Raw genomic sequence first — 25,475 nt, forward strand, 5'->3', positions numbered from 1 at the left:
GAAGTTGATACTCCAAGCAAATGGCATCCAGAGAAAATTGGGGTAACGGTATTTATATCAGACAAAATAGATTTCAGGATAAAAAAGGTAACAAGAGACAAATATGGGCATTTTATACTAATAAAGGAGACAATTCATCAAGAAGCCATAACACTTATCAATATATATGCTCCCAACCTCAAAGTATTGAAACATATAAAGCAATTACTAACAGACCTAACGGGAAAAACTGACAAACTGCAGTTATAGTAGGGGACCTAAATATCCCATTGACAGCTATGGATAGATCATCCAAACAGAAAATAAGTCATATCAGCCTTAAACAACACATTAGACAAAATGGACATAATCGATATTTATAGAGCTTTCCATTTCAAAATGACAGAATACACATTCTTCTCAAGTGCACATGGAACATTCTCACTGATAGGCTATACGTTGGGGCACAACACTGATCTCAATAAATTTAAGAAGACTGAAACCATACTAAGCATATTTTCCAGCCACAACGGAGAGAATGGTTATCTAATCTCTGTTGGAATATAGAAAATAACATTTCATAAAAGTCACTGAGTGAGAGTCAGCTGGGAGGATGGATGACTAGTTTCTCAAAACAAGTCTTAAACCCATTAAATCTCAAGAGAAGATTGCTTATGCATTTTATCAGGATGGCTAATTTCTTCCCAGAGGCAGATTTAGAATAATGTTACAAAATTGGGTTCTGCCCCATACCACGGTTTGGGCAATTTTTTAAAAAATAGAGTAATGGGGTTTTATATATATAAACAACCCTGATTTAATATATATATATATATATATATATATATATCATATATAATATATATCATATATTATATATGATATATATATATATATCAAGACTGAACTGAACTATATATATATATATATATGCACATATACATACATACATATGTATACATATGTATGTATGTATGTATATGTGTGTATATATATGTATGTATGTGTATATATATGGTTCAGTTCAGTCTGGCTAATGAACCCACATTTAGCTCCTCATGCTTGGAGATCACAGGTATATATTTATGAGGATATTAGAGAGAAAGAATGTGTGTTTGTGTGTATACATATGCTCCACCCTATCTATGGATTCAAGATTAGGGAAACTGCCCTCAAGCCCTGTGATCAATTATGACAAGGCAGGTGTTACAGAGCCTGTTGAAACAACACAGGAAGAATGCAAGTGCTAACGACATTACATTTCAAGCCAGTTAGGGCTAGTTCAAAACTATGAAGACACAAAAGACCTGCAAGATATTAAAATTGTGGGGAAATTGATTTTGCCTTAGCAAAATGATATGTATCCTGAACAACAGAAGAAGGCAATTAATGAGAAGGGTTTCTAACACAACTGGGTTTTAATGCCACGAATCTGATTTGTTTTGGAAGCAGATCCTTTTTGGAATATTTATTTACTCTTTTAAAGATATACTTAATGCCATTTAAATCATTTTAACTCCCTCTTTTATAGGAGACCTTGATTTTTGCCAACCTAGAGTATGATGAAAATAAGACTTTTCAGGAAGGTAGCTCCCCAGAGGTCGACAAGAGATTACTATGTACATTTACCGAGTGCAGGGATCATGCTTAATTTGTTTTTGCTCAGTAGGCAGTTGGAAATCTTTTGTTGGGTGAACTTATGTGATAAAGGAGAAAGTGTCTTCTGAAGTTTTTTTTTAATCTGTGAGGAGCTAACCAATATATGATACTGTGCCAACAGGTCACCGTCCTTTGATGAATGAATGAATGAGTGAATGAATGAATGAAATTATCTCCTGATCACCATCTGAGAGCTGAGGGCGCTGAGGTTACAAAGGTGGTTCCATTACTATAACCGTATTTATCTTGTCTTCAGCAACCACTCAATATGTTTTGGCTGACTTAAATGGAATCTTATCCCTGCTTCCAGTGCCTTATCATTTCACATTTCCTGTTCTTTTTTTAACATCTCATGTTAACTGAAATATTTCACTTTTTCAAGAAACTTTCTTACTCTTTTTTTTTTCTATTTTTTAACGGCTTCACAACAGCTATTAAAAAGACGAGAAGGAATATATCGATGTTAAAATGAGATGATGTGATTAGAATCGTGTTTTATGATTTTTAGACTTTTCTACAACTAGTATGCATTAATAAAAATTGCAAAAAATATCTTACACCTGAAGTTTACTTGCTTTCCTCTTAATTCCTGTGTTTTCTCATACCCAGAGATAAATACTCACATAATTTCCAAACTCTAGGCCCACACTTAACATAGACTATAATAGATATGTTACAAGATTGTAGAGTTGTAAAAAGAATTCAGTACAGCTAGAATAAGATTGGAATAGATTTTATGATTCTACAACATTCATTCCACAGCCTACATTTTTTTAAAGGCACATAATTGGTGTGCTAAATCCTAAGAACAACAAAATAAATAAAATGCTGTTCCTGTCTCCATGGAGTTCTTATGTAGGCAAGTACATATATTGTCTAAAATACTTGCAGTGAGTGCTAGAGAAGTGAAATTCTTGAGATGCTATGGAGTCAAGAGGATGGTGTGGCTCCTTTCACCTCCCAGGAGGATCAGAACATGCTTCTAAAAATAGGCAACTGACTCCTCTTCAACTGAGTCTTGAAGGGTTGAGAGTTGTGAGGCAGACAAGGGAGGAAGGTTCAGTTCAGGTAAAGGGAAGGGGACCTGTACAAACTTGTAGCCAGTGTCACAGATAGCCCTGTTAGTCACGTGGTCAGTTCAGAGTCAGTGGCCGTCACCATTTCTGGCTTCCCTTGACTTGCTAAAACTGAAAGGAAGTGACTCTCTCAGAGGAACTGTCAATCGTCAAAATGCCTGAGACCCACTAGAAGACCCTACTGCTTGTACCTATGTTCTCAAGCTATTAGAATCCTCTCGACATCAAAAAAAGATTGTGACGTGAGGCAAACAGTCCTTCAAATGTAGGTTCTAGAGTCAGACTGCCTGGCTTTACATTTCTAACCCTACCATTTTGCACATCTTTGAACGTGGGCAGATTACTTCTCTCTGCTTCAGTTTCCTCATCTGTACAATGAGGATGGTAAGAGTAACTACTTCACAGGGTGCTTGTGAACAGTGCAGGGGAAGAAGATCATTGTGGCTGCACTTCCAAGGCTCATCCTCCTGTAGCGTTTTTGTCAGGAATCCTGTTCTCTTGATGGGTGTCAAGTTCAAGAGTGGGAGAAAGTAGAGTCACTTACTAGACTCTCAAAACCTCACTCACTTCAAGCTGCCACGTGGGGTAGAAAAGATCTATAGTTTGGTTTCCTAATTAGACATATTTTTTTTTTCTTGGAAGATGACATTTTAACTGATAAGAACATTCTGATTGGCTTGATAGTTATATTTTTCACTGCATATGAACAGGTGGCTCTTTTGGTTGATCAAACCAGAAAGCAAAATTGTGGCTCATACATTCTGGAATCTATTTGAGGGTCGAATAAATTTCCTCTAGGATGGTGTCTCTCTCTAAACATGATATATAAGATTTAGTAAGTGTGAGCCTTTCTTCCAATGCCAGCATTATAAATAGGCTCTATCTTATATTTTTAAATTTTTACCAGAATGGAAACACTTCTACTTAAATCAAAAAGCTAATAGCCAAAGGTATTCTTCCAGGATTTATTTTAATTATTAAGTATCTCTCAGTAGATATTTATGATTCTTGGATGATTTAATCAAATTTTGTCTTGCAAAATAACTACTTGAGATTATGAAATCCCGTAGAAATAATTTATTATACTAATTAAGAGACGTTGTAGTGACATTTTTAATAGTAATAGGAATCAGACAGTATTATAAAGGATGGGGTGAATATATAATGCTATTCATGACTAAAATTTATCTTGATTCACTTTCTAAAAATAACTTAATATATTTCATTTCTTTGATACTTTTATTACCATTCTCTATGAATATCATTTAGCCTAAGAAAGATATTTCATTAATTAAGCATAAATTGTAGTATGTCAAGGCAGGAAATGCTAAAGTTATGTGTAAGTGTTAACAGATCTGAGAGTAAATGATAAAAATTAATCTCACCAAGATGCCAATTATAAAAATAAATTACACGGGTTGAAGAAAAATGTGACTGTCAAATAAAAAAGAAGGATTGCATTGTAAATCTAAGGCAAGGTGGGTGGGTAGAGCTGAGTTCCAGATAAAGAAAGATTTCAGTTCATAACTATAATTAGATTTAACTTGAAACCAACAAATCTCAATTTAAATTCTTTCTTACCCTGAGCGGCAGTCAATATGCATATGTCTCCATGTCATGATGAAAACTGTCAAGAACGACAATGAAAGATGAGTTGAACTATCATGAAGCTCCTCCTAGAATGGAAAGCCATCCATGTGAAGGGAAAGAAGACAGAGTAAGCTATTGTGAATCAGATATTTTCTCCCTTGATATTTTAAAATGGTTAGTATTTGACTATGAGGTTGATCTGATGGAGACACCACTCCCGGTGACCCCTGACCACAGGTACTTGTTTGCAGGTTTCCTGCCTTGTGGGCTGGTTGGGTCTTACTCGTCTCTGTATTCCCAGTACCAGGCAGGGTGCCTCACACATTGCAGGTGGGCAATAAATGTCTGCTGAATTAAGAAGTAGTTCAATGGCCAAGGCACTTAAGGCAGTGCACCTGGGTTTAGCCCCTGGCATGCACGCCCCACAGTGCCCTCCTTTTGCCCTCTTTTTTTTAAAACAAGCATTTAGATTATTTTATTATTATGGGAAAATAGATATACAGATTAAGCAATTCCTGCCTTTGTTTATGTTTTCTCCAACAACAACAACGATAAACATGGCTGGAGCAGTTATTATACGCCTGGTGTTGTACCAAAGACCTTTGACTATATTTATGTCATACAGTTATCCCAAGGCCTATGATGGAGACATTATTAGTCACTTTTTAAAATTAAATATTTTGGCGTGACATTGGTTGGTTAATAAAATTATATAGGTTTCAAGTGCACAATTCTATAATACATCATCTAAATATTGCATCTTGTGTTAACCACCCAAAGTCAAATCTCTTTTCGTCACCATATATTTCACCCACTTAAAAAAAAAAAAAAAAAAACACTTTAGTTTTTAAAGCAGCTGTAGGTTCACAGCAAATTGAACAGAGATTTCCCATATACCCCTGCCCCCACACATGCACAGCCACCCCCACTTTCAATATCCTGTACCAGAGTGGTACATTTGTCACAAGTGATGAACCAACCTTGATACATCATTATACATATATACCAGGTCTGACAATTAAGTTAGCCAACTTGTTGCAACGATGTTGCTAACCTTTTTTTGACATCAGAGGAATTATTTGTTATGAATTTGCACCAACTGGAGAAACAGTTAACCAAGTTTACTATTTGGAAGTGCTGAAAAGGCTGCGTGAAAAAGTTAGACGACCTAACCTTTTCACCAACAATTCATGGCTCTTGCATCACGACAATGTACCAGCTCACACGGCACTGTCTGTGAGGGGGTTTTTACCCAGTAAACAAATAACTGTATTGGAACACCCCCCTCCCTATTCACCTGATCTGGCCCCCAATGACTTCTTTCTTTACCTGAAGATAAAGGAAATATTGAAAGGAAGATCTTTTGATGACATGTAGGACCCCAAGGGTAATAGGACAACAGCTCTGATGGCCATTCCAGAAAAATAGTTCCAAAACTGCTTTGAAGGGTGGACTAGGCGCTGGCATTGGTGCATAGCTTCCCAAGGGGAGTACTTTGAAGGTGACTGTAGTGATATTCAGCAATGAGTTACGTAGCACTTTTTCTAGGATGAGTTCGTGAACTTAATTGTCAGACCGCGCACACACATATGCATAGATTATACATACATTAACATACTCATTACTAGCTTTGTGACTTTGAAGAACTGTATAAGTCTTGTCTTTCTAGTTATGAAATACAAATCATCTTTCTTTCTCAGGGAAGAGAACAGGATTTTCTTCCCTCAGTCCCAGAAACTCTAATCTCGCTGTGTGCAAGGCATGGTGTGAGAGAGTTCTTGAATAATTCCAGGAACCAGGTGGGAGGGGTCCTGGAGCCGATACACAGGGCTAGTAGGTGAGAACTGGAAATCTCAGGTTCCCAAGGTACTTTATCAAAACACAATAGGAAAGCTGACTCCCAACCAAAAGAGGAGAACACAATAAAGACTGAACTCTTCCCCCAAAAGAACAAAATGATAAAGGGAAAAAAACCCAAAAATCATTAAATCATTGAGAAAACACTGGTGGTCATGTTATATTCAAAGATGTTACCTTGATCAGAAATTGCATTTCTAGACATTTATCTTAAGCAGTGAAGTAGAGTTGGGTATAAAGATGTGCAAACAATGCCAACATCTGTAGTCTGCTTGCAATGTGCCAAGTGTTCTGTAACATGGGTACTGTCTCAGTTAGTCATCACAACCACACTTTTGTGTGGTCCTCACAAAAGAAATGAGGCTGGTCCTCATTTCATGAGGGAAACTAAGGCTCAGAGCAGGAACTGGCCCCACGTCATGAATCTATGAAGAGTCTCTAGGTCAACCCCAAATCTGATGATCCTGTGCCCAGTTTTCTTTCAAATAGCAATCTTTGGGGGTTCCACTTTCGTGTGTGTGTGTGTGTGTGTGTGTGTGTGTGTCTCTTTGTGTGCGTTTCAAAGTAGTTTTGTCCTAAGACACAATTATGGTTTTGATGTTAGTTATATTTCCCTAAAACTACTTTGAACACATTCCATCTACAATTGTCTCAGAGAAGCTGGCTGTTTGATAAGTACAGTTACCAACACCTTACTTGTAAGACTAACACAAGAACTGTCTGAAGACAGGGCTGTGAGTGTTGAGTAGAACAGGTTTCAGGGTTTGTCATGGAGGAGGGACTAGTGACCACAGGGACTCTTGACCTCAAATACCTTACTGATGGCATGGGATGCCTGCGTTTGATCTATTCCTACACCTCTGGCATCTAAAAGCAGTGAATCTTGTAATTTACTCTTTATCAATCACTTATAAGAAGCATCACTTATTATACCGATGAAAATTATTTTTAATACCACTTATGCAATTAACATACCTGCTGGAGTAGATGTAAATAAGCACACCTCAAGGACACGTTAATCAACTCTTAATCACGTGTTGCAAACACCACTCATTACACAAACAAAAAATTATTTTTAATATTGCGTGTGTTAGAACACCCTCTTGTGTAGCTATCAACAAGAATACTTCAGTACTACATAATCTTCTTACAATGTTGATTCCTTTTAGAACATTTCTAGTGCTAATTAATTGTCCCTAGGATGTGGATTAAAGATAATTTGCATTACGATACCAAGTGAAAGCCTGTGCATGCATGGACACCATCCCAAATGCTTACGCTGATGCAATGGAAAGTAGATAGTCATGCTGACCATAGAATGGGCTTAACAAATAGGAACCACCAAGATTTTCATTCCAGTGTTACTTTTAATAATAATAAAATTTATTTAAATCCTTACGAACAATGGCATTGTTTTTTAAAAAAAAGAATCCTGATTTAAAAAGAATCCATTCTCAGATTTATCAATTGCAGCACTTTGACATATTGGCCTGGAGAATTCTTTGTTGTGAGAGATTGTCTTGGGCTTTGTAGGATATATTAGCAGCATCTTTGGTCTCTACTCATTACATGCCAGTAGTATGTTATTTCCCCCAGTTGCGCCAACCAAAAATGTCTCTGGACAATGCAAAATGCCCACTGGGGGCAAAATTACACATAGTTGAGCAGTGTGAGTCTGCAGGATGAAACATGATACTGTGAAGCTAGTAAAATATGTTATAAAGAATTTTAATGATCTACGAAAACGATAATATTTTTAATGAAAAAATCAGGATGTAAAACACAAAGTAAGTCTAACCCTGATATATGAAATATAAAAATGGCTATCTGCATTGAAATATAATAAAGCTAAACATTTTTGGGTGTTTACTCTGTACCAAACGTTAAGCTTTCATATGTTTTATCTATTTAATTCTCAGACTAACCTTATGAGGCCGTGCTATTGTTCACCGCATCTGATAAAGAAGGAAACTGAAGCTCAGAGAGATTAAGACACTTTTAAAGAAGATACCATAATATTTATTTATCTCTATATTTTCCAAGCTTTCCTCAATAAACATTTATTACCTTTAATCAGACAACTTTAAAAAAAGACATCATCGAATCATAAACCTTTCTTTTAGAGAAAAAAAATACATGGAGCACTTTCCGACTGTTTTCATCTAATAGCTATACTTGCAGTCTTTTTCCTTGCCTTGACTTTTGTAAAAATAACATTTTTCTCTAATTATTTGATTACTGAACCAGGTAATGAAGACTCTTCCCCACTATTCTAGCTCAGATGTATACTTAATGCTTCAACTTAAAGCGTTGCATCCCTGAGATAAAACCTTGATGGACTCTTTCTAGGGAACGGAGGTTCCCAGATCCCTTGAAACGAATTTTTTTTAAACTTGGAATTAGCTAGAAAACTCAAAAATCATTGTTGAAGGTCTTTGGAAACTATATCAGCCAATTTGCACCTCCTTAGAGAAATATGTTAACAAGAAGAACAAGTGAAAAGAGCACTGCTGTTCTTTGAGGATGGAGCTTCCTTGCGGCTGTGGAGGCTTGGGTTTCTGAACATTCATGATCAGGACACAATACTGACGATGATGAAAGGTAGACATGTCTGACTACAGGGTGCTATTTTTATGTGGCTTCTTACCCGTCTGAGGATTATGCAAGGTGACAAACCCTTCCTGATCATTAATTAAGGCATTTTCTGCGGACTGCTTATTTATGTTATTCATCTGCTATGGCAGAAAAGAGTCTTCATGATTGGCTTCGGCTTACTCTTCGGACCTCAACTTTTTTTGGCAATTGCTCCAAGTTTCCAACCCTCATTCAGTCTGCAGTGCTTATCTCCTCTCCTTCTATTTTCCTAGAACCCATTGATCTACCATCCGGGGTTTATCACAGTGTCTGTCATCAGTGGAAACTTGTCAAATTTAGTAAGCTGCTTCTTTCTGGAAGTAAGTAGGGGTTTAGTGATGAATAGGTATCAATGCTGAGTAGTAAACATTACCAAAGCTCCCATTGTTTTTGTGTGTTTTTTTAATAAAAATTATCATATGGTATTTGACTCTAAGCTTCAAAGTCAAGTCCTAAATTATGGAACATGCAGTTGTACTTTCCAGTCCTCACAAAACAATCACCAAGAAGACATTTCTCAAAATATACACCGAACACGCAGTTTTCATGTGTATGTCAAGTCCTTGCCCAATACTCTCTTCACTCAATACTTTTTCTTTGCGGTAAGTCTGTAAGAAACACAAGCTAGGTATACAATTTTGACCAAAGGTACTTTAAAATAGACAACCAGAGGTGGAAGAATTAGACTTGGTATTAGCCATTTGAGCAACCTTAGAATCAGTGAGGTGTTCTTGGCTTGGTTTCTGCCTCTAAAACGAACCTTTGTCAGCAGCCAGGAAAGTTATGTAGAGTCTTCAACTGGGAGCCTCAGACCATCTTTGCCCTCCTTTCTTCTTTCCTACTCCCTACTCCATTTTTCTGGCTCCATATAAGAATATTGAAGCCATCTGGGTGTATGTGATGGGAATGGAAAAACAATTTGGGGAGTAAGGAAGGAGAATTAGCTCAGCATATTCAAATGTATTGAAATTTATCTTCTCTAGAAATAATTTAAAAAGATCAAATCAAAATGCTCCTCAAGTGTGGGTGCTATTCATTTGTTTGAAATCTGCTAAAAGATGTTAGGTTGAAAATTAGCAAAGTGAACAACTGTTCAATCTATATTCAACCAGCATGCATTCACTAGTGCATTTTACTAGTAAAATGCTTTAATAATTCAAAAACATAAATTATTATTAATGTCATTTGCTCTTACATTAGTTTATCTAATAGTTATTCTGTATGCTCATATCATACCCTTCTCAAAATAATGAATGCTATTGGTGGTGCAAGTTTGTAGTTGATTAATTATGGATATTTTTATTTCAAAGTTTTTTGGGGAAGACGGTATTAAGAGCATGGTTCTATGGAATCTTTACAGTTCATTGTTCATTATCTGTACAATGACTTGGGTAAAAATAACTTCCAAATATTCAGGTCTATTATTGAATTAGGCTAGATGATAAGACTTGTTCAGCATTACACAACTAACAAGTGGCTAAGCAGACTCCAAGCTTTCTTTCTCCAAAATTAACTCTTCTACCTGTTATGCCCATGCTAACGAAGGTTGTTGGAAGGAGAACACAAGGGTTGGAACAGTGTTGTCAGTGTTAGAAGACGATGGAAGAACAGACTCACTGCAATGAAGGGAAAGAAAGATCAGGCAACTCTCTTGGATTGGAAACATGGCCCTAAGGTTTTAAAGATCAAAAATCCAGGAACATTAAAAATAATTATTAATTATTTCTTGGGGTCTTTGTTCCTCTATACCAATTTTGGAATCAGCTCTACAGATTTCACACACACACTAATCCTGTTGGGACTGAATTACAGCCACTTGGGAGGACTGACATTTTTATAATATTGAGTTCTAACCATGAACAAAGTATACTCATATTTATTTCAATCTTAATATCTTTGCAAATTTTTGAAATCATTTTATCCATAAAGATCTTCCATAAGTTTTACTATATTTATTCCAGGTACTTTTTATGCTATTGTAAATGATATTTTAAAATTTGCATATTGATCACATAGTAAGCAACTTCACTAAGTGATCTAATTCTAAGAAGTTATCTGTGGATTCTTTGCTTTTTCCACATATCATCTAGGAATAATAACAGTTTTCTTTCTTCCCTTTCAACTATCATAACTTGTATTTCTTTTTCTAGAAAACCTTAATGGATTTTATAGTATTAAACCAAACTTGCATCTGGAATAAACCAAACTTGATCATAAGTGGTTCTTTTGTATACATTGCAAAATTTAGCATACTTAACGATTTTTTCTTTAGAACTTTTTACTATGTTCATAAATAAAATTGGCCTTTACTCTCTTTAAAAAAATAAAATAAATATTAATAAATAAAATAAACCACATGTATAAAAGAAAAAAAAAATCCAGGAATCGAGAAAGAGTAGGTAGCTCCCTAACATTAGGCAACCAACCACATTAATAAAACCCTAATGATGAAATGTCAGATGTCAGTAGAATGAGAGAGGCAGGAGGTAAGGAACACAGCTACGTGTATGACTCTGAACATAAAGTTCAAGTGTGATGTAATGAGCTGAGTTGTACTAGCAGGGGGCTTTGAAAGGAGGATTCAGGCTGGACGCAGAAGCAGTGGCTTGGAAGGAAGCAACTGGTTGAGCTCTGCAGCCAGAATTCCTGGGTTAAATCCCAGTTTTGTCCCTTGTCCTATATATAACTTAAGGCAAGTTACTTAGCCATCCTAAGCTTCAGTTTTCCCTTCACTAAACTGACATGACAGTCAACTTTATAAGGATTCCTGAGAGGTTAAATGATATGGAATTCATGTAAAGAGCTTAGCATAGTGCCTGGCTCATAAGAAAAGTTCAATACGTGAAACTGATATTGCTATTCACAATAGCCAAGACATGGTAGCAACTTTTTTGTCTATCAACAGATGAATGGATAAAGAAAATGTGAAATATGTACACACACACACACACTATCCAGCCATGAACCTCAAGGACATCACGCTAAGGGAAATATGCCAGACATGGAAAGACAAACTCTATGATACCACTTATATGAGGAATCTACAACAGTGAAACACATAAAAGGAGGCACTCATAAAATGGGGGTTGCCAGGGGCTGGTAGGGAAGGGGAGGCATTAGTTAAAGCCTACAATGTTTCAGTTATATAAGATCAATAAATCCTAGAGATCTACTGTACAGCAGAGAGCCTATTGTTAACAACCCTGTATTGTGTACTTAAAATTTGCTCAGAGGGTAGATCTTATGTAAAGTGCCCTATCACAAATAATAATAAGAAGAAGAAGAATAAAGAGGGAAGGAGGAAACTTTTGTAAGTGATGGATATGTTTATGGACAGATTGTGGTGAGGATTTCATGCATGTATTCCTATCTCCAAACTCATCAAGTTGTGTATGTTAAATTTGTATGTCATTCACACCTCAATATATTTTTAAATAAAGAAACAGTTAAAAAACCTTATAAGCTTGAAATAACAAACACTGTATCCGAATTTTGGGGTTCCGGAACCTGGTGTAGTTTAGCTGGGTCCTCTGTCTCAGGGTCTTTCATGAAGATGCAATCAAGGTGTTGGGTGGGGCTGCAGTGTCATCCGAAGGCTTGACTGGGGGGAGATTTATTCAAGCTCACTCATATGGTCGTACCAAGATTCAAGTCCTCATGGGCGATGGGACTGAGGGTTTGGTTCCTCACTGGCTGTTGACCAAAGGCCTCTCTTTGAACCCACTTAAAATGGTCCTATCCTGTTTCCAACAAAATCCTGCATTGCTTTTCAGAGACAACAGACCAAAATTTTAAGTCATGCAGCCGAAGAATGTGCAGAGGAGATAACTTTGACATCTGGCTGCACACAGAATCAAAGTCTCACCCCCTTCCCAAAAGACTGGGACATAACTGGAACTTGAACACCAGAACCCTTTCAGAAGCAAAGGGTCTGCTGTCCAGGAAGATCTGGTGCTGAAGCCCCTAACCATAAATGGCCAAGTTCCAAGTTCCTTCAATCAAACTTCCCTGCCAGTGCCTTCACATACCTGTTCCCTTAAGTCCTTAAAAACCCACCCAGAACTCTGAATCAGGGAGAAAGATTTGGGCTTTCTCCCCACCTCCTCCTTTGGCTTCCTCTTGAAATAAACTCTTTCGTTGTTGCATACTTGATGCTTTAATGATTGGTCTTACTGTGCATAGCGCATACAAATTTGGTTTCAATTACACCTCTCTTCCTTGCTACATGGCCTCTCCATCAGGCAGCTCATGGCATAGCAGCTGGCTTCCTTCAGAACAAGACAAAATTTACAGTCTTTTTGTACTTAATCTCAGAAATGACATCCCATTCCAGGGAGCCATTTTAGAGGCTGCCTACCTTAAATACTAAAAATGTTTCTGGCAATTATCACAATTTCAATTTCAATCACAAAAGAAATGCATTTGTTATCATATTTCTTTGCTTGGGTGCTCTTTGAACACTGCACTCTACTAAGTACAGCTAAAGAAACATACATACTGATTGAATAATATTTCAGTTTTACAGAAAAGCAAGTTCAGTCTTAAAGAAGGTAACAATATTCTTTGGCAGATATTGCTTCCTAAGTACTTATATCTTTTAACAGAATTGAAATTGTCAAAGAAAATAGTTAACTTGTGTATCTTACATTAATATATATTTATTAGAGTGGGTGTCAAAATTGTTCTTTGGACAAATTTGACATTTATTCTATTTCTCAAAACTGTTGCATATCACAAAAGATCCTGCAGAAAAGTGCCATAAGTTTTCTAGTTTCTATATTTTTCTGGTGTCATATTTTGTTGAATCTTAGAGGAAAGCTGTAACTGAAATGTCTTTAAGATACAGGGCATGAAGACAAGATAAACAGTCAAAACTATCTTAAAAGAAACATATCCCATTATATATTTGGTGTGGAAATGAAGCTGTGATGTTCTTCTCAGGCTATAAACTGACAGTCTAAAATGATATAATATCATGCATCTGGGCTTTTATATATTCTCTGTCAATAAAAAAGTTACTGCTATCTATATTTCATACCTGACTTTGGTAATTCATTTAAATTCATCTAAGAAAAGAGCAAATGAATTTGGACAGTTCCTAGAACTTTTCAGTGCCTGCCAATCACTAGATTTTTCTTGTTTGAGGCAAATTAGCTTCTGTATATCTCTTCACATATGATTCAGTAAAACTTCAATTTACTAGACCTCAGTCATCTGGCTGCTAACATCTGCACTCTACTTTTAAGAAGAGGAAATAAGTCAAAAGGAGAATTCGATATCTGGGCTTTCGAAAAGCAAACACACCAATCTCCTTGGATGATTACATATGTTCATTTCTCGCTCAAACTACACACGCACGACAGGCCAGCTTCCTTCCTGCTCCATGATACCTTCATTCCAGGACCCAGGGTGAAGGAACTGCCTGCCCTGGGACACTGCTGGGAAACAGAAGAGGGTGGAATGTGTGATGGCATCTAAAGATTTCACTGGGAAATTGCACATGTCCCTTCTGCTCACAGTTCATTAGAATGAGCAAGTCCTAGGGCTGAGCTGATGTCAGTGGAATGGAGAAGTATAAGCTTCCCACAAGAGGTAGAAAATATTCTGAACAATAATTGACTCACCGTACACCGTTAGAGGATATGATTGAGATGATTAAACTGGTTCCCTATGGTTGCTGACAATTTAAAATGGTCATCCAGTCCACTGGAATGGGCCTTATCTAGCCTGGTTTTACTGTTGTAGTTCTATTCTGACTCAGTTTCCCTTGGAATCCTAATACTAATTCTCCTGTATCTTATGTATCTTTTAGATACATAACATTGTCGTGTTCATTCATACAGCATTTAGAAACATGTCCCTATGGTAGAAATCCAATCACATCCCTTATGTGATAAGCAGGAATCACATTTTTGAGGGGCCTACTTGGTTCAGTGCACTCCTGGGTCCGTTAGTTAATCTACTTAACAACCAAGTGAGGAGGAAAAGATTATTTTCATTTTACTTGTGAGTAAATCGACTCAGAGAGCTTGCACAAAGTCACACAGCCAGCGAGGGGTAAAGCTGGGATTTGAAACCAGCATTTTGACCCCAGAGTTCTGGCAAATTAAGCTAGACTACATTGTGGACATTCCACAACCAAAAAGGAATGTTCGCCATCTCTTCGTTAGCAGAAAATATAATGACCACATTCCTCACTGTCTTGCAAATGGCTCAAACCACTAATCTGTTTGCTAAAAAAAATTACAAATATTGATATTAAGGCTTCTAAGGAAAATCTCCTTTCTCTAAAGCCTAGAGAAGTATTTGTTCTTTTCTGCACAGAGCACTCAGGGACATTCTGTTTGCAGTGGGAACACACAGAGCCCATTGCTTAAAAGGATAACTGTTCAGAGTGGATGGCTGAAGAGGATGCAAAGAAGTGGAACTAGATCTAAGGTTCCCAAGGGACGTCTAAAGAACACATAAAAGAACTGAGATCTGGGTTTCCCAGGGGCAGGGAACAAAAAGAGACATGAGTTGCAACAACAGTAGATATTAACTGATGAATTTATGAGATGAGATTAGGTTTTTTCATAAGGAATTTCAGACTTGTTTTGCTGCTGCTCTTCATGAGTTAGGAGTAGGAACTGTGCATTCAACCTCCTCCTGGTGTTCAATAGAACCGAGAGGTGACCTGCTTATGTTATCTTCTAGAAGATTTATAGTTTTGATCATTTAGGTCTATGAGCATGTAGATCTATCACGCATCTTGAGTTAATTTTTGTGAAGGGTACAGTTCTGTGCAGATTTTTTGTTTTTTGCACATTGGAAGTCCAGTTGTTCTACTTGTTGAAAAAGATTCTTTTCTCCCTTGTGTTGCCTTTGATTCTTTGTCAAAGATCAATTGACTATATTTATGTGGGTTTACTTCAGGGCTCTCTATTCTGTTCCATTGATCTATTTGTCTATTTTTTTTTTTTTTGCTTGTATCACACTGTCTTGATTACTGTAACTTTATAGTGAGTCTTGTAGTCGGGCAGTGTCAGTCTTCCACTTCTGTTCTTCTCCTTCCATATTATGTTGACTATTCTGGATATTTTGTCTCTCCATATAAACTTTAGAATTGGTTTGTTGATATCCACAAAATAACTTGCTGAGATTTTGATTGGGATTGCACTGGGAAGAACTAACATTTTGACAATATTTAATCTTTCTATCCATGAACATGGAATAGCTCTCCATTTCTATAGTCCTGTTTTGAGTTCTTTCAGCAGAGTTTTCCTCATATAGATCTTGTGTATATTTTTTTATATGTATCTAATCGTGTGAGGAGATCTTCCAGGTCCAATCACATCCAGCTTCAGATGACAGAAGTTTTGGCTGACATTTGACTATAATGTCATGAAAGTCCTGGATGATGACCTAAGCTGTCCCAAATTCTTGCCCACAGAACCCATGAGAGATAATAAATGCCTATTGCTGTTTTAAGCCAGTAAATTTTGGGGTGATTTTTGATGCAGCAATAGATAACTAATAATTTCATAACTCAAATATCTCTGCATGCTATATTCATTCTAGTTCCCTAATACTTTAATGCACTTTATAAATGTAAAAGAAAAAAAAAATTATTGTAAATTTCAAGATGGACCACAGCTAAAAAAATTCAATTCTACGGAAGAAAATTATTAATTTGTGGTAAAACCAGTCTGTTTTAAAATACCATTTTATCTTTCTGGTTTACTTTTGCAGCATGAATACCTTGTATAATACTTGGTGCATAATAAGACATTAAATAAATATTGCTTTATGAATGAATGAATGAATGAATTTGCTCCTCCAGGCTCTAAGCTTCTGGATGGCAAAAACTGTGCCTTTCTCCTCTTTTAATCTCCCTTACATGGTACAATGCTTAACACTGACCACGCACCATTCACTATTTGCTACATTAAATCAAACTTAACTGAAATTTTTGTTGAAGTAAATGATCTGGAGATGAGAAAAATCATGGCAGAAAACCCATTTTAAACATTTATTCTACTATATTGACTAGTAGTGCTGGTTTTCAAGTCCCATCGACCTATCATCCAAAAAAAAATAACAAAAACCCCCAAATCCTAAACTTATACTCTGTTGGTTCCTGGTAGACTATATGGGTGTTCTTAAGTTTTACCAAATAGAATACACCTTCAGATGTTTCTAGAGAATCTTGATGAAACAATATACAATGATAACTTTTGACTGTGCTAGGTTGTAAACTATTGTAAGATGTGGAATTTGGACTTTGGCAGGTTGACTATAGAGGCCTGGTAACCTGTATTCCTCCTTATTCAGTCGAGCCTTAAGAACATTTCAATAGAGCTGAATTTTATGAGCATTTGGAATTTGAATAGATTCACGCAACATGTAAATCGAACAACTTTTTTTCCTCTTTGGGAGGTATACCAGGGTGTGTCCCAGGGGCTCAGAACACAAGCTAGACTTCCTCAGATGACCACGTACCAGTTTTATGATCTTTGGCATATAGCTTAACCTCTGTCTTAGTTTCTTAATTTGTAAAATTCTGAAACTCAGAGTATCTACCTCACATGGTTGTTGTAAAGATAAAATGGGTTAATACATGGAAAGTGCCTGGCACAGAGTAAGCACTAATAAAAATTAGCTCCATTGCCTTCAATGCCCTTCACAGAGCTGGAACACTGCAGGTAATTTCTAAATCTTTTCTGAATGAACAAATAACTCTAAGAGAGTATATCTCTGTCACTTTTTTGGGGGGAGGGGGCGATAATTGTATTCTATGATCATGCAAAATTTTTGTGTATTCCTTTTTAGAAATTCTCCCTTAGCTCAAAAAGAGGCAATTGATTATGTTCATTGAGAGATGATATGCAAGTAATATTGACACATGATTACACTAAATTGGGAATTATAAAGTAACAAGTTTTGGGATAAGAAGAACTTTTATTTTTCATTGTAACCCCGTCACAAATGTGACAGTTGCCGAAAGGGGTCAAGTACAGAAAGAAGCATGGAGGTCAGAATCCCAAGTGCCTCCTGCATTGTTGGGCTTATGGAAAAATCACCTTTCTCACCGCAAATAGGGCTGGCCAAGTTTCCCCCACAGGACTGAGGACAATGCCTGGGAGAGGTAAGGGGCCTAATTAGACTTTCTATTGGGGACATAACTTGTCACAGTGCCTGGCAGACAAGAAAGTAAGAAAAAAATTATTTTAAAGGGATGAAGTATTAAATAATCAAGGCACCTGGGGCAGCAGTTATGACAAGATATTCTATTCTCCCTTTGTTCTCAAACCTTCCTTCCATCTGTACTTGAACTTCAAGCTCCCTGGAGAGATCCAAGTCTTCCCCTTAGAAAGACACTACAAAGAACAAGAAATGTGGTCCACTTGAAATAGCTTTTCGGAGTTACGGGAACCACCTCCTTGGTTTGCTGATCACGAGGGGAAGAAGGACAGAGATGAGGCTGAGAAATGGAGCGCCTCTGCGTGGCGGAGCAACAGTGGCGTCCCACTTGGCAGTGGTTCCGCATATTCCGTTAGTTCTCCCCGCCCCGCCCTCTCCATTTCTCGCACTAGGAAACAAGCCGTTAGCAATACGTGCCTGGGAGGCTGGGACCCGTTGTCCCCGCGATGGGCCTCGGGGACTTAGGCCGCAGCAGAGAGGGAATGCCCCGGGGGCCCCACGCAGTCGCCGTCAGAGTCGGGCTTTGGCCCTCAGCCCCCGGGGAGCAAGTCGCGGCCGCCAGGACGCGGCCTGGAAGACCTCAGGCGGCGGCTGGTGCGCGCCTTCCAGGGTGCAGTTCCACGCGGGGCCTCCAGGCGCCCGCCTGCAGCAGCGGCTGGGGAAGAGCAGAGTCCGGCGAGCGTCCAGAGCATCGTGGCGGGGCTGCGCGCGGAGCTGGTGAGCGCGCCCTGGCGGCGCTGGGACGGCCCTCGCCTTGGTCCTCTCGGGGGGCTCCCGGCCGCGGGCTGCGTGGCCCACTCCAGGGATTGCTAGACAAGAGGAGCTAGTCAGGGAGGAAGACAGTGAAGGTGTGCAGCCAGGGGCAGCGAAGCACTGGCCGTGGATTTCCCCGACGGTCGCCTCGCGTCCCCACAAGGTGGTGATGCCTCCCACCTCGCCAGCAGCCCCTGGGAGGGAAGGGGTAGTGCAGGATCCGAGGGGCTCAGTCTACCAGCGACAAGCCCAAGATCCCAGTAACCCCTCCCCAACTTGATAATGTTTTTTCTACCCTATAGAAAGTTCCCTGTAGGGAACTCTTATATGGGTCGTGGAGAAGGAAATGTCAATGAAATACATTCTCCCATGGGGTTGATGGAGCGAGTCCACCAGCAACTATTTCTTTTATTTCGCAAGTTTTACTTTTATCGTTCCCCTTGGTAAGAATTCAGAAAACAGGAAATATTATGTAAAGTTGTATTTAAAGTAGCCTTTAAATATTGGGCAGGTTAGGTTCCAAGGGTAAACAGAAAAGAATAAGTTATTTTAGATTACTGTTGTTATTATTATTTTTTTAAATTTAAACAATTTCCAAATGAGACAAAATTTGAAAAGGACAAATGAGGAAGAGCAATTCAAACTTTAAAATGGTGTTGTTTAAGAACATGTGTGTAGGGAGACTTGACTTGGAAATTTCTACTCTTTTGCACTGCATACTAATAAAATATTCACTACTTTAGACCTGATTCAACCATCGGTAAATTTATTTAAGAACCTTAATAGAATATTTGTCTCATTTCTGAGTTTAAGAATGTCAGTGAGGTAGTAAATCTAATTTTACCCGCGTTAACAATTTGAATTTGACAAGGGATGTATTATTTCTGAGGGAACCATTCTGAAAAACACCTGGTTTTCTTCCTGCAACTGAGTAGTTGGATAATGGAGATGCCTCATTGATAGAAATACCTACCTGGAGGGCTGTGCTGTGGCCCAAGAAGCAAACTGGAAGGCTGAGTGAGACCTGTCCCACCTCTCTCTGTGCTGCTGACCTGGGATGTCACCTCCCCTCTCTGCACCTCAGTTGACTCATATTTGAATCAAACGAAAAGATGATATTGAATAAGCTGTGAGACACCTTTCAACCTTAACGTTCTAACAAGTCTCTTTACCAGTAGGCATTTCAGGCAACTAATGCATTGGGGGTGGAGAGGAGGGGGAGAATAAAATTCCAAACAGTTGAGGGCTCATATCCTAGCATTAACGTTTACAGGCTCTGCTTACTGCACTTCCCGGCCCTGCAACTTGGGGACTGTTAATTAACAAGTTTGAGTTTGAGTTTCCTCGTCTGTAAAATGGAGATGATAACCTTATAGGACTGCTTTAAGGATTTGAGATAATATTATAAAGTGCTTAGCACATAAGCACTATTCAGTGCCTCTTATTCTGATAATTATTATGATAGACCTTGGAGACTGTACCAAAAGCCTGACAAATACATAGCTTTCACAGATCCAGAGTTTTTACAGAAAGGAACCGGAGAATGTCACACAGACACAGGTGATACGTTCTGGGGCTACAGACCATGGTCAACATCTTGGCCAACCATTCCACCATGCGAATGACTAGTCATGAGGAAGAGGCAAAATCGTGTGGATGCTTTAGTTTAACATCACCACGAGAAGTGGCAGTTTCTGATACGAGCCATTAACCAGATTTCTATAGGAATCGTATTATGTGCATGTATCATGCATTGAGTGGTAAGGAGCAATGATGAACGGGTTCAATTAATTTAGAGTTGTGTTGCTATCTATGTGATGTTATTTATGCCATTATATGTTGTTCGAAATGGTCTTCTTAGTGGAATGCATTGATTTCTAGGGTCTGTGAGTGGATTTTAGAGGGTCTGTATACCTAAAACTGTATGCAAAATTCCGTATGTGCATAAAGTGCATTCTTTTTTTTTTTGAACCTCAGAGACTGTTCTTGGATTTCATCAGCTTTTCGAAAGGATCCATGATGAAAGCAAAGTTAAGGAAGCGTTGGTGTTTGAATTTCCTAAATAGGTGTGAATTACACATACTTTACTTAGGTGGTAAACCATTGTCAATGATTTTACTCCTTGGTTCTTGACAGGAAATTAGATGATGGACATTCATCAGTTCATACATTCAGTCATTCATTCACTCAGTCTTTTAACAAACACACAGAGAACCGACCAGGTTGTGTGCCCAGGCAGTGCAGCCATATATGGTTGGGGATACAATTAGGAATATGAAACAAATTGTACCCTCAACCATCAGTCTAGTCTAGTTTGTGTGCTGTGAGAGGCATATGTACAGAATTCTCTGGAAGCACAGGTGAGAGGCATAAAGGAAGGGACTTCTTCTAAGAAGAGTTGGTATTTGACTGGGTTCAACAGGAAGAGGGGTAGCAAAGGGCATCTTCAGCAAAGGGACAAGATGTGGCTCAGCCCCGTGGTTTTTACGTGGGGACAGGCAAGGTTTCTGACCAGTGGCAGCGGGGTCTGGTGTGAAGAGAGTGCCAGGAATGAACCTGGAAGAGGAGAGCAGGATTATAGAGCATCTGTGCCACACTGGAGGAGTCAAGCTTCCTGTCATCAAGGTGCAGGGACTTTTTGTGCTGCTGTTCTGTCATTGCTGTTAATGTTTGTTTGCTGGATGCTCATCTGCTTTATTCTTTGTTAATTCTTGCTATCAGAGAAGTCGCTCCAGCAGATGAAGAATGACAATAAATGCATTGGAGGAAAACTAAAAGAAAATTTTATCCAATGACCTTATTTTGCTAATTGGGAAGGGACCACCAATATTTGCTTTTTGCCAACAGAATGCCCTGGTGCATCCTTGGGTGGTTCTGTTGGTGAGGTGACGAAGGGTTTTAAGCAGACAGAACAAGGTCCTCACGAACTGCATTAAACAAAACACTAGTTGAAGAAATTTGCAAATAGTTAATTTTCAACTATAGTACAAAGGCAATAATGGACTAAGCGTTGTTGTTCAGTCTCTTAGGTCAACTGCTCAAGAAATCTATTTTTTAATACCTGAGGACCTTCACAAATTCCCATTGGAGAAGGGTATAAATCAGCCTTGCTGTATAGCAGATTTCCCCCTAGAGTGAAAATTGTTAGATTATATAAGTACACAGAACTGTACATGTGCCTCTAAGGTGTCGTTAGATGTTTTTGCTCGACAGGCAGACCGTTTAAAAATCCTAAAAACTTGAAATGACAAGTAATCAAGAAAATGAACCCAGGTGCTGAACGCTGAGGTGGCCCTGGGCAGTTACCCTGTAGCTCAGAAAGCTCATATAGATAAATGATTTCATCGCAGATCACATGCCATTGCTTGAAAACAGCCTTCCACGCACAGGAATTTTTCATATGGACAGCTTTGTGCATCAGCTATTTTTGTTTTCATTTCAAGGCCATTTCAAAAGCTATTTGTATATCTACATTTTACTTTGTCATACAGAAAGTTAAGTTTTATAGTCAGGCCCACCAGAACTGGAGAATAAGATGAGAAATACATCTTTCTTGATATCTTATTTTCCTTTCCTATAAAGTCCTTATTTTTCCTGTGCAGAGAACAGTTCCATTTGATCCATATCTCAGGCTAATAAAAATCCTTATTCTTTTTCTAACTTTTAGCTGGAAATGCGTTTCCAAAATCGTCACCTGGCCAAAACTTTACTGGATTTAAACATGAAAATGCAGCAGTTGAAAAAGGAGTATGCACTAGAAATTGCATCAGAATCTCAACGCTCAGAAGATAATGCCGTGAATCTGGAATGAGGAAATTGAAGATCTGAATCCTAAAATTAACATAGACACTTTCGAAAACAATCCTGAAAGTAACATTGTGGATGCTCTGCATGAGATTTGAGGGATAATTTGTAGCCTACAAACTCTGATGCCACAGGAAGGGGACACAAAACATCTAAGAGAGAGGAGAGGGAAAATGATGTGTTGTCATTACAAAGTGATGTATTCATTGTTTCGGCTGGGAAATAGAAGCGAAACTACAACGTATTGAAGAATGTCTTAATGCCGATTTCCAGCCTCCTAGCTTACCCCACCTTAACTTTCTGGCACTACCTGAACTTTCAGAATCTGCGCCTCTTTTTGTTTCACTTGGTTATTCTTGGTTTGTCTGTCCAGTTTGCTATGTTGTATCTCAGCCTCTGCCTCTTTTTTTTTTTTTTTTTTTGTGAACTACTTCTGCCTACATTCCAACCGTGCCTGTGGGGACAGAGCCAGGAGTGCAGTTTCCAGGCTCTCGGCCTCACGTGGAAAGGTGCTGGCTCAGGTAGTAAATGGCCATCAGCTGTGGCTAGTTGACCATCAGCTGTAACCTGTGAGTCATTGGCCACTAATGTAACTGCTGTGGCTACGCTAGCAGAAAATGGGGGCTAGCAAGAAGATGGTGGCTGGCAAGCGCGGATTGCAGTTAGCACTGTGGACCGTGGGTTGCCGATTGCAGAGAAGTGGACAGCAGGTTGTGGACAGTGTGGCTCCTGCTTCCTGTGTCTCTAACCCAGCCGCCAGCGAGAATATAGTGGTATGACTCCCCTATCTGTGGCCCCGTGGGTGTTCCCTATTGGCCTCACCATATCCTGCGTTCTTATGTGGGGAGCAGGAGGTGAGACCCTGCATGGCACCCTGCATGACAGAGTCCCTTCGGTAGAGTCCGCGATTAAGGGTGCCCCACCTCCTTGGATATGGGCACACACATCAAGGCAGGTTGATCAGCTTGTCCTTGGGAGTTTTTGAACTAGAATTAAAAGAGTAATGAGTATTTTCTGATGGCAGAAGCTGTGGCGGGGGGGGGGGGGGGGGGGGGGGGGGGGGCGGATAGTGGGGAGGGCTTGGAAGTTGCTGGTGGCCTCCAGGTGAGAAAGTGTAAGCTCTAATGAAGGGAGTTGAAACTAAACTACTGAGAGAACAAAAGGGGATGGAGAGAGCTGCTTTTCCTTGTCCCTGGGGCTGAGCTGTATGAAACCCAGTCCCTTGCTGTCACTTGGATACTTGAATATATTCTAGTGTCCTTCTAATAAAATTTCCTTTTGCTTAAGTCAATTGAAGTGGCGTTTTATGACCTGTATGCAAACGCTTCACTACTAATACAATTCTCTTGTTAAGTCTTTAGGAGTTAAAAGTGTTCTTGTTGAATTAGAATATCTACCTCTACCCTAAAAGTGCTGACTTCTTGATGCAAAAACTAAAGTTAAAACATTTGCAGATCTAAGTGATACTCATAATGGTCATTATCTGTAAAAATAAAAATTAATTTATAAAATGTATGTAATTTTAACATTGAATTGACAATAAAAATTCGTTCTTAGAGACAAAGGACAACAGAATGGTCTTTCTTGTAAAATCAGTGCAAGTTGTTTTATGTGCGTGAGCATTTGAGGTTATCTGAACCAAGTTTAGTTTGTCCTTAACTTTTTTTGTTTTTCAGTCATAATCAGTGAATTATTCTAGCCCTTTGGTACTTAATTTCTTCCCTTTGTAGAACTGAGGTATTAGTATGTTCAATTTACAGGACACTGTTGATGAGTTGTTGGCAGCATCCTAATAAGCATCCTACTGGATTTCTTGAGACATTCTGCATATGAGTTCTTGGTTTATAAGTATGTGGATTGGTATCTTAAATTTTATCTGTAAAACAGATTTCCTATATCTCTTCCTCAAAGCTATCAAAATTCTGAGGAACGAATTGCTGGACTTCCTGGGGATCTGTTCTTTGAAAAAGATTCTGCTTAAATGTTGGAGCAGTCATTCTCAAGTCCATTTTAAAATTTAATATTTATAAATTGTTATGATTTTGTGTTTAGAAAATACTCAGGATTCATTTTAGAAGCCCAGTTCCTTACAGAATCCAGAGAAGCTGATATTGGTTATTACTGACGTAAATAATTCAGTTATACTGATAATGTCTTCTATTGGGAATCAAAAGAAAGAAACTTAAAAAAGAGAACTTCTGAAAAAGGGATGCATTGTTTTCCACTTTTTCAGACAAAAAAAAAGTCCTCTAATTTATTATAAAGTTTTTGGTCACCACATTTTTTCTATCTTCCAGCAATAAACTTTGGATCACTGTATCTTTTAGGAGTGAGAGATACAGAAAAAGAATAAGAAACTCTTTGTTTCAAAAGTGTCTTATTTTTGGAACCCCTAATCAGTGGGGTTGGCCTGTGATATTAGCTGTCAACAGGGAGATACAATGAGAGCTTGATACATGGGACACTGTCATTATTAAATATTTTTGCTTTGTTTTCCTTCTTAAAGTGAATTCTGCTTTCATATGATACCCACCTCCTGTTTTTATTTTTAAGTAGCAAAAGCCAGATTGTTTTTATCTCTAAATATTTTCTTTGCAGAGCACTTAGTTGTTTGTGGTTCGCTTGCTGGATTCTGGCCCTGTCATCGGAGGCACATGGAAAGACAGCGGGGATACTTTACTAAGGGATGTGGGACATGCCTAAGATGGATATATTTCTCCACTTCCCAGGGTGTTTAAATAAGCTAGAGCAACAGCGTGACATTTTAAAGAAATACGAGGTGAGAGGGACCAAACTACTGCCAGCTGGAGGGGAAATGAGAAAATAATTATAACCTAAAGTATACAACAGGGAAGCAGTAACTGAATAAGCCAAAGAAAGTAAAGGGTTCATACCAATTGTGGATAGAGAGGGCCAAAAGAAGAGAAACTAAAAAGATAC

General features: G+C 38.4%; 1 protein-coding gene across 1 annotated transcript; it reads left to right on the forward strand.

The window, feature by feature from the left end:
• Positions 1–4,356: 4,356 nt before the first annotated feature.
• AARD (alanine and arginine rich domain containing protein) lies at positions 4,357–22,931 on the forward strand. The gene is made up of 4 exons (XM_033125994.1): positions 4,357–4,541; positions 18,191–18,329; positions 18,444–18,695; positions 22,399–22,931. The coding sequence occupies exons 1-4, from the start codon at positions 4,357–4,359 to the stop codon at positions 22,540–22,542; spliced, it is 720 nt and encodes a 239-aa protein (XP_032981885.1). The 3' UTR covers positions 22,543–22,931.
• Positions 22,932–25,475: the final 2,544 nt, after the last annotated feature.

This window comes from Rhinolophus ferrumequinum, chromosome 14 (assembly GCF_004115265.2).
Source record: "Rhinolophus ferrumequinum isolate MPI-CBG mRhiFer1 chromosome 14, mRhiFer1_v1.p, whole genome shotgun sequence".
NCBI classification, from domain to species: Eukaryota; Metazoa; Chordata; class Mammalia; order Chiroptera; family Rhinolophidae; genus Rhinolophus; species Rhinolophus ferrumequinum.